The following is a 10,197-nucleotide window of genomic DNA, read 5'->3' on the forward strand; positions in this document are numbered from 1 at the left end:
TCTAAAATAATTAGGCAACTTGTTGCGCCACCCAACTTTATTACCTTGAATTTCCTCACCGAGATTCATCCCATCTAGATAGTCTCAAATACTTATAAGAAAAGGTAATACTTACAAAACAAATATGTCAACAAATTTATTTGGTGTAAAAAATTGCATTGAAAATAAAACAGTTTATCCGCCGGACGCAACTAAATTGCTATTGTATTGCACTATTCTTACTCCAAAAAAAACCCTGATCTGCGTGACACAATAGCAAGTGATGTAAAATTATTAAATCGTACTCAAGGCTATATATGGTATATGGGTATGCATTCAAAATATTCCATAGAATACAAAATATGTGGGATTGTCAGCCAAAGCAGCAAAAACAGCGATATTTTTATACCCGCTACCCATAAGGTAAAGGGAAATGTATGCAACAGGCAGAAGGAGGCAGCTCCGAACCTATAAAGTATGTATATTCTTGATCAGGGTCAACAGATGAGGCGATTAGCCATATCCGTCTATCCGTCTGTTTGGACCCACACCTAGTTCTCAGAGATTATGAGAGCTATGGATATCATTTTCTTCGACAGTTATGTTTGCAGGCAGATCAAGTTTGTTTCAAATTTTTGCCACGCCCACTTCCACCCCCGCAAATCGACATAAAACAAATAACAAGTATAATTTTAAAGGTAGGGTTGCAAACTAAATTTAATAATATATATAGTCCTTATGATTTATGACGAAAGTTTGGTTGCGATCGGATAGAAAATGTCGAAGATGTTAAAGAAACATTTTTTATGGCAAATTACGCCTACTGCAATGGGGTCTTAGTTGAATCGGCTGACAATCTGGAACTATTGCAAACTATGGTATATTTTAAATAGAATACTAAATGTTTGGTATATTTTAGTAATTTTAAAGGAATATTGATTTGGGATTGCGTGCTGCTTTGCTTTTATTTAAAATGGGTAGCGAGTATCTCACCGTCGAGCACAATCGACAGAAACTTTCTTACTTGTAAGTATTTAAAATTAATTAGATAATTAATTAACTTCAACAATTTTCATCTGATCTCAATCAAATTTTCAGGAATGATTAGTATTGTATGTTGCACAAAACTTCAAATTTATTAATATTTTTTTCATTGCTATGGAAAATCAAAACTTTATTCCACTACACCTTCTTCAACAACAACATGCGGAGAAATGCTCGGTATATAAATACTTTGTCTTTTATATAAATTTCACTATAAAAGAATGCTATAATAAACTATGAGTAGCGGATACAGCGGTATGTTGGTTATATTCACATTGGTCAGGGTGCAAATTTGTTGTTTAAGATGGAGAAGCTTTCAAAACTATGCTTTGCGACCGATTTCCTTTAAATAATTTTAAATTCATTTGAGCCTTTTATTATTGGGCAGGTTAATTAAGCCTTAGTTCATAGAAAGTCAAAATAGTTGTATGTTAGGTCTAGCGAAGTATTCGAAATTACACTTACATCTATACATACAAAGACGAACACACCTGAATTACCGTATGTGGAGTGTGCACAAAACTTGCCAACTTTGCAGACACTCATTGTCGAGTGTTTTTGTTCTTTCTGCTGATGTTGCTGTTGCTGTTGCTGCTGGTTGTGCTTCTGCTGGTTTTGCTGCATTTAAGTAAAATGAATTGCCTGCAATTTATTTTTGTTGCTTATCATATAAATTGCACTCGCCTGCAAGTCATTATTTGGCACATTTGCGCTCAATGGCTGCACATAGTTCTCACCCACATCGAATATGTGACGTTGTGTGTGTGTGTGTGTGCGTGACGAACCGGAAGCTCTCAGATATGCCAGTAAAACAATAATAACAACACTAGCATCAGCAACAACAATTTGGAGAAGAAATGCTGCCAGGTGGCCTTTGCACTTGGCTGCCTTGTAGCCAACTGACTGAAATAAGAAGAAACCCAGAAGAGATTGGCAAATGGTCAATAAGAGGAGTGGTGGACAAGGGGTCCGGAGAGAATTTAAGACAAGAATTTTCGAAACTGCTACTTAAGCAATTGCAGTTCTTTTATTTACCACTTGAAATGCCTGCACAAATAAATTTCCGGTTGGACTTTATTCACACAGCACACTCGAAAGCAGACTCGTCACATGTGGGGTCAACACTAACGAGTCCAATCTATATAATAATAAAATGTTAAATCGGTTTCATCAACTAGTTGCGTCTCAGTTCTACCTTTTGGGAAACATTTGTTCTTACTTTATAATCTAAAGTTGCATGCATAATTATAAAATTAACTTTTTAAATAACATAATTCTAAAAATTGCATTTCACTTCATATGTGTGTGCCAAACTTCTACGCCTCTCTTTTCCCAAAATATTCCAATACAGACACACATATATATCTAACCCAAGTTGAAATACACTGCTCGTTTGCATGGGACTCGACTCCAGGCAACCCTTTCGAAAGAAACTTGATGTGTTTTCTGTACCACGACCAGAGCAGTAAGGCAAACAAATGGGGAAATATCCGACTGGCAAAGTCTGCAGAAATATTTCACAAATGCAATTACAATTAAGTTGTCCGATTATTGGGTCAGATTGCAGCGACATTTAAGAATTGCGCAGTAAACGAAAAATAAAGGCCCTTCACAATGCCGTAGAAGTGAACTGGAAATGTACTACAAACTCGTAATAAACTCGTATGTACAAGTGAAACACACTTACGAAAGTACATAGTAGATGATAATATACGACGCACATGACCTATTAAAGTGACTCCTATCAGCTGAAAATTGACCTTGCCCAATGCACAATCTGAGCACACCGAAAACAAACATTTGAAATATATTGAAACTGGTCTAGACGACTTTAATGTACTCTATTGAAGAATGCATTTTTCGTAGCGCATTCCATTGTGGTGCCAATGCCTTTATAATATATTAGGTACTTATACTCTTACAAAAAATGTTTTTATACCCGCTACCTATAGGGAAGAAGACTATTATAACTTTGTGTCCGACCGAAAAGTATGTAACAAGTAGAAAGAGACATCTCCGTCCCCGTAAAGTCTGTATAGTATATTATTGATTGCCTGTACTTCCGTCCGCATTAAACACTGGACTATAAGAGATAGAGATACATTTGTTTCGACAGCACTTGTAATGATTGCACGTTGATCAAGTTTTTTTTAGATTCTCACTACGCCCACTTCCATTCCCATAAATATCTAAAATCTAGTAGTAGTAATCTAGTATTTATATACCAAAAATAGCATTTGGTGCATTTTAGTATATTTTCAGTATATTGATAAGAACGCTTTGTTTGAACTTATTTAAAATTAGTATTGGGTATCTCACTGTCGAGCACATTAAAGCGTAGATTTCTTAAGTGTTTTAAATTGATTTATTTTAAATTGATTTTGAAACGAAGTCGAGTTTGCCCTATTTTCCTATGTGAGATTGCCTTCGATTGCCAAACATAACACATTCTTAAACATTATGTGTGAGGCAGTATATACAGATTAGCCTCTGATCAGTGCATCTCCACATTCATATAAAAAGACAGCAAGTTTTACTCAAATTATTTAGAATCTCTTAGTAGCCGTAATGAAGTTGAAGTACTGTGTAAGTGAAAGAGTAAAATATTTAGCACTTTGCACATATATGTACATATATACTTGTTTGTGTATATTCTAATAAAATACTATCTTCTCCTGCAGCTGCTGTTGCTATCCCTGCTGCTCACTGGGGCATTGGGTCGTCCTACCCAGAATTCAATCCCAACGTCTACGCTGCCGCCCTGCACCCCCTGGTGCGCTGGCCAACCTCCACCACCTCCTGGTGCAGTCAACTGAACAATTGAAGACTTTAGACTCGAACAATCAACACCAACAACATCTTCTTGAGCTCAGTTGCAACCTCATATCCGACTCCTTCATTGACCGCATCTTACGAGAATGCCACGAGTTTAGTCGAACTGCGTGGTCGTTTACTTTCCGTAATTATTTCATGTAATTTGCTAAAACAATTAAACTCCCATAAAGTATACAAACAAGTTTTGCACTGGTGAGAACCTTCAGTAATTAGTATAGCATCTTATCTCTTTGCCTTCCATAAAGTACGGAGTGCAGAATTTGATTGCCTGAAATTTGGAATAAAGCTGCGAGTTTACAGATCTTCTTAGGAGTAACAATAGCTGCATACTTGAACACTTAAAATTGAACACAATTGTGTAAGATGTTCTGTTACCAAAAGAGAGCGAAGCAGGAATTCCCTTAACTGTTTCAAAATGATAGATATAAGTGCACAAAATATATATGGAAAAAATCTTAATCGAAAAGTGATTTCCAGGTATAGATGATGTTCCCATGATTAATAAAGTTTACTTTATGTGAATGAAATGCATTTATTAATACTGTTTAATAAAACAGATTCATTTTTGAATGTGAAGTTCAAATCCTCTAGTGGTGATGATGATGTGGTTGATGATGATAATGAGGAGCGTGATGGGGGTTGTGGTGATGATTACCACCGCGATTCCCATTATTATAATTCCCACCTCCGCTAGGACGAGATCCGTGGGCACGGCCATAGCCCCACTGGGGAAGCGCTAAGGCGACGGCAAACAGAGCAAACAATACAATCTGTCAAATAATGTGAAATATTATTATTAAAAATTTATAAGTGACACCATATGTAACCCAGAGAGCTCACAAGTAATTTCATCTCGACTCCTCGTTAAACTGTGACTCGAGTTCGAAAATTTGTCTGCTTTTATAGAGAAATGTTCATTTTTCAGGTAGAATCCATTACAGACACTTACCTGAAATATACACTATACAAAAACCCACGCTCATAAAACCCACACTTAGAAAATTATTTTGATATTTCCCTCATAAATACTTCCATATGTAGTTACCTACCTACCTATATCATAGGTTTGAATATTTTGCTCATCACTTTCGAAGAAGGTAGTTCATGTGGATTTTCTTAGGAATTGTTATCGCCGGAGTCTCAGAGCACCTAAAATGAGGTTGGTAATCAGTTTCCCAGAAATATCTAACGCAAAAACTAAAAGATTCTGATGCTTGTTGACAAACATAGGCGACGATATCGTAGGTCCATTACTATACTCTAATCAGGAGTTTGCGTACATAGAGTGATTCAATGAGTTCTTAAAACAACAACAACTTATCAATATACATAACATATATTGTCATACTAATGCTTGAGACGGTGATTTTAGGATCCGTCGGAGGTATCGTCAATGTTTTTTGGATAACGTAATTTTTTATTTAAGAACTTTTAATTATTAATTTTCGTTATTTTAGTTATACCCGCTACCCATAAGGTAAGAGGGTATTATAACTTTGTGCCTGTCAACAGCCGAGACGAAATAATCATGTCGGTCCGTCCGTATAAAACACTGGATACCAGAGACTATTAGAAATATATATTTAATTTTGTTTCATTTGTAATTGTGCATTTGTAATGTAATGTAATCGAATAACATGTAAAATTTTGAAGCTAGATTTTTGATACACACAATAATAACTAAGGTTTTTATTATACCTGATAATTTGGTTGTGATCGAATAAAAATAGTAGAGGCTATTTAAGAAATTCTTTTGTAATGTAATAGTTGCTTTGGCTGGCATTGTGTTATATTTTGAATCTACATAGTACTATATCGTTATACCATATATAGCATTTGTTGCATTTTTAGTACTTTTACGGTATATTAATTTGACATAATTTAAAATTAACGCACCGATTTGCTTTTATTCACATTGGCTAGCGAGTATTTAACAGACTTGCAAACTCGACTGCAGCTATCTCATGGTAGATGCTGAATGCAGAAAAGATTTTATCCATTATTTGTTGGTGAAACAGAGTTTAGGTTTTTATATTTAATCAGTTGCTTCATTTAATAATTCTTAGATTAAAAGCGCCCATGGCCACCCTGACCGAATCCTTGCTGACCGTATCCACCCTGGCCGAATCCTTGTTGACCATGTCCACCCTGACCGAATCCTTGCTGACCGTATCCACCCTGGCCGAATCCTTGCTGACCATGTCCACCGTGACCGAATCCTTGCTGACCATGTCCACCCTGCCCGAATCCTTGCTGACCATATCCACCTCGGCCGAATCCTTGGTCACCATGGTGGCCATGTTCATGATGGCCATGGTGTGCACGAGCCAAAGCAACGGCGATCAGTGCGAAAAAAACGATCTAACGTGAAATTTGTAAATAATAGATTGTTTTTCAACAATATAAAAATTATTTTAAAAATTGTTAGTACTCATTACTTACAAAGAATTTCATTTTTACTTGTTGAATTTGAGATGATTTCTAACTGTTTAGCATCAGCAGATGGGCCTTTTTATAGCAAGAAAAATTCACACAATTCTATGTACACAATCACCACTATAATTTCAAAACAAAACAAAAAACAATCAACGGAAACATAATTCAATGTCTCAGCATTCACTAAGAATTTATAATCAGTAGCTGGACTTTACATGTGACCTAAAGTTGAAGAAGTAGATAAGGTTCATATAATTGACTCTGTGATGAGATAGAATAATTTATTTATTATTTATTATTAAATATAAAATACCATTGTGCGGGAGCAACTAAAAATGAAGCTCCCAATCAGTTTTTCGCAGAAATATAACTTTTAGTTTTTCTAATATTAACAGCTTACAAGAATCATGTAGCTGACAAAACGAACAAGAAATAGAATATTCATACATAGAGACTTCAATTTGTGCAAAATCATACTTAATATCATATTGACGAACAAGGCAGTGTCGACCTTGTTGGCTTAGTGCACACTAAGATTGTGCAATGTCAATGTATTATTGGGTTGTTTAGAAATTGGTGCTAATACCCTATACCCATAGGCCAGAAGAGTATTAAACTGTGTATCAACAGGAAATATGTATAACCAGTAAAATGTATGTAACATGCAGAAAGAGTCATCTCCGACCCCAAAAAGTATATATATTCTAGATCAGCGTCTGCCTGTCTGTCAATTCGTATGAACACCTACATACATCTCAGAGACAGCACATTTTATTTTTGCACTCTGATCAAGTTTATTTCAAATTGGTGCCACACCCACTTCCTCCCGCTATAACAAAACAAAATTTAATATCGAGCGCAGTACATACAAATTCGGTACATAAAATCGTAAGTCTTCATGTTTTTTGAAAATTTAGTTGCGATCAGATAAAAATGGTGACAGCTATTTAAAAGATAATTTAATATAGAAATTAACGGCTACTGCAGTCCGGTTTTAGGATCTTTTGTTATTATTTTGAATGTATTTCGATATATGAAATACAGACCTCAGTATATTTTCAGTATTCAAAATTTATATTTTTTTAGAATATGCCTATATTGAAAATGGATGGCGGGTATCTCACATCCAAGCACACTCGGTTGAAGCATTTTTATTTGTTTTTTGCTTATGTTTGAAATTAATAGCGAGTATATCAGTATCAAAAACACATGACTATTCTTTCTTAGTTGATTCAGTCGAAATTTGTTTAAGCTCTCTCTCTGTTATCATTGGCTCTTCTATGTATTTTTGCCGACCCTCCATTCTGGGATTTTGTGCGATGATATCTATTGGTGAAAAATGAAGACGCCATTGCGGTTAAGATTTTGTCACTAATTTGAGTCGTTTATTTTAAACATAGTTCAGATTTTAAGTCGTTTTATTATTTAATTAGCTGCTTCATTTTCATAAATCATAGATTAATAGCGTCCACCATGACCACCGTGGCCACCCTGACCACCCTGGCCGAATCCTTGCTGTCCATGACCACCCTGGCCGAATCCTTGCTGTCCATGACCACCCTGGCCGAATCCTTGCTGACCATGTCCACCCTGGCCGAATCCTTGCTGACCATGTCCACCTTGGCCGAATCCTTGCTGACCTTGTCCACCCTGGCCGAATCCTTGCTGTCCATGACCACCCTGGCCGAATCCTTGCTGACCATGTCCACCCTGACCATATCCAGCGGCCAAAGCAACGGCGATCAATGCGAAGAATACAATCTAAGGCGACGTTTAAAAATATTTAAATAAATAAGAGAAATCTGACTTATTTGCTAAGCGTTTCAATATGTTTTTAATTCGATACTTACAAAGAATTTCATATTGACTTGTTGTATTTTAGATGATTTCTAACTGTTCAGAATCAACAGACAGGCCCTTTTATAGTAAAAAAAATGCACACATTTCTATGCACACAATTGACACTAATATTTCAAAACAATGAGAAAAACAAAACATCAAAACAAACAACGGAAACCACAGATTTATTTTATAATTGAATGTCTCAGCATTTATTAAGAATATAATTATCAGCAGCTAGACTTTACATTTGAACTGAATTTGAAGAGTATTATAACTTTATGATGAAATTTAGTAAAAATATAATTTTTCCTACTGAACTAGCCTGTTGAATTACTATATTTCAACTTTAAAATATTACAGAAATAAATTGAATTTCTAGTAACATATTTTTGCATATGTTCTATTTACATAATTATAATGAGTAAATGGTAAAACCCAATAATATTTTCAACATTCAAGAGTATTCAGCATTCAGCATTTAAAAGGAAACGCGATGCTGTTATTGAGTTTGTTTTTCGTTCTTATCTTGAACTATGGTACATATGACATACATACAAAAGTGCTCGTCATAGAAGGCGCCTAATTTGTTTATATGAATCAACATTTTTGTTTTGATTAGCTTTTAGATGAACCCAAAGACGATTTTATAGGTATTAAGCTCGCTAAGATCTCAAAATATTAATCGAGTCAATTATACATACATATATAAATATGTTATTCTTGCCAGCAAACAAGTGAAAAGAATTATATACTCAATCATCAGTACATGCACACATATACATATGTGAATGCTTATGTACTAGAGGTGGGCACGGGCCGGGCTTTTTTTCGTGGCCCGCGGGCTTACACAGGCCCGGAGCGGGTTCGGCGGCCCGGCCTTAAAATTAAGATTCGTACGGGCTTCGTGCGGGCCCGGGCTTTGGAAAAAAGGCCCGGCCCGTAAAAACCCGAAATAGGCCCGTAAAAGCCCGAAATAGGCCCGAAAAAAATTTTGATTTGATCGAATTAGAACCGTCATTTATCGCATTTTAATTGCTTATCGATGCTACTATCGATTTGCTAATACAATATTTTACTTGTTTGCACACCACTAATTAAAAATTGGCGGTGAAATTACAATTGTGGTGAAATTAGCTAGGACCATTCTGGCTATTCCAGCCAGTTCGTCAACGAGCGAAAGGCTTTTCTCAACATCGGGCCATGTTTTAAATGAAAAACGCACTAGGCTAAAGAGCAAAAATTTAGAAAACATTTTATTTTTAAATAAAAATATGAATTAATTTGTTTTTTATTAAATACATAACAATAATAATAATAATAATAAATACATAACAATAAATACCTTAATAAATATATATATGTATACATATATAAATTACATGTCTTTTGAATTTCCTTATATGTGTAAATAAGTTTCGTGCCGGGCCGGGCCGGGCCGGGCCTTAGTGAAAAAGTTTCGTGTTCGGCCGGGCCGGGCCGGTCAAAAAAGAGTTTGTTTTCGTGCGGGCCCGGGCCTCAAAATACAGGCCCGCGCCCACCTCTATTATGTACTATTTCATATTCAATTTCAAAATGTGTTGAACGCTTCGGATTCGATTCAAATTGCTAACAATAACAATGCTGACCGAAATACACTGGTCTTGACATTCAAATTCTATGTTCAAGTTCACTTCCTGGATTTGTTTGTTTCCTAATCGGCATGAGCTTGAAAATCATGAGCACAAAATAATTGTTTTTTTTTTACATTTATGTAAATATATATCTATAACAATCTATTATTATTATTACCTAAATCTAAGTTCAGTATGCTTTTTGCTAGGGACCATTCAGAAAATTAATATTTAAACTATAAATGGGATGCTTGTGTTGTTTTAGATTTGGTTCTTTTAAAATGATATGTAGATATTGATTTTTTGTCGATACTCTAAATAGAAAATATATAAGTTAGCTGAACTTTGAAACTCTAACTGTATTATTTCATCTGAATGTAAGCAGAGAACAGCATTAATATTTGCAACGGTAACTCGACTTTAAAAACATGTTCAATTCCAATAACAACAA

General features: G+C 35.3%; 2 protein-coding genes and 1 long non-coding RNA gene across 6 annotated transcripts; 1 reads left to right on the forward strand and 2 right to left on the reverse strand.

Annotated features, from left to right (window-relative positions):
* The first annotated feature begins 3,387 nt into the window (after positions 1–3,387).
* Positions 3,388–4,035, forward strand: LOC133842738 (uncharacterized). Its single transcript, XR_009894430.1, has 2 exons — positions 3,388–3,609; positions 3,705–4,035. It is a non-coding gene; the product is annotated as an uncharacterized LOC133842738 (long non-coding RNA).
* Positions 4,036–4,414: 379 nt separating this feature from the next.
* LOC133842730 (transcription factor MafA) lies at positions 4,415–4,766 on the reverse strand. Its single transcript, XM_062275942.1, has 2 exons — positions 4,699–4,766; positions 4,415–4,628 (listed from the first exon to the last, which is right to left on the reverse strand). Exons 1-2 carry the CDS (start codon positions 4,708–4,710, stop codon positions 4,446–4,448), a joined length of 195 nt encoding a protein of 64 aa, XP_062131926.1. The 5' UTR covers positions 4,711–4,766; the 3' UTR covers positions 4,415–4,445.
* A 1,091-nt stretch (positions 4,767–5,857) lies between these two features.
* On the reverse strand, positions 5,858–8,201 carry LOC133848970 (spidroin-1). Of its 4 annotated transcripts, none has more exons than XM_062284767.1 (3): positions 8,145–8,201; positions 8,005–8,055; positions 5,858–6,111 (listed from the first exon to the last, which is right to left on the reverse strand). In XM_062284767.1, exons 1-3 carry the CDS (start codon positions 8,154–8,156, stop codon positions 5,926–5,928), a joined length of 249 nt encoding a protein of 82 aa, XP_062140751.1. In that variant the 5' UTR covers positions 8,157–8,201; the 3' UTR covers positions 5,858–5,925. The 4 variants fall into 4 exon arrangements, with proteins under 4 accessions (XP_062140751.1, XP_062140758.1, XP_062140736.1 ...); XM_062284774.1 differs by lacking the exons at positions 8,005–8,055; positions 8,145–8,201 and adding exons at positions 6,183–6,219; positions 6,301–6,327 and having other exon boundaries at positions 5,858–6,125; XM_062284752.1 differs by lacking the exons at positions 8,005–8,055; positions 8,145–8,201 and adding an exon at positions 6,301–6,424 and having other exon boundaries at positions 5,858–6,219.
* Positions 8,202–10,197: the final 1,996 nt, after the last annotated feature.

Source organism: Drosophila sulfurigaster, chromosome 2L (genome assembly GCF_023558435.1).
Source record: "Drosophila sulfurigaster albostrigata strain 15112-1811.04 chromosome 2L, ASM2355843v2, whole genome shotgun sequence".
Classification (NCBI taxonomy): domain Eukaryota; kingdom Metazoa; phylum Arthropoda; class Insecta; order Diptera; family Drosophilidae; genus Drosophila; species Drosophila sulfurigaster.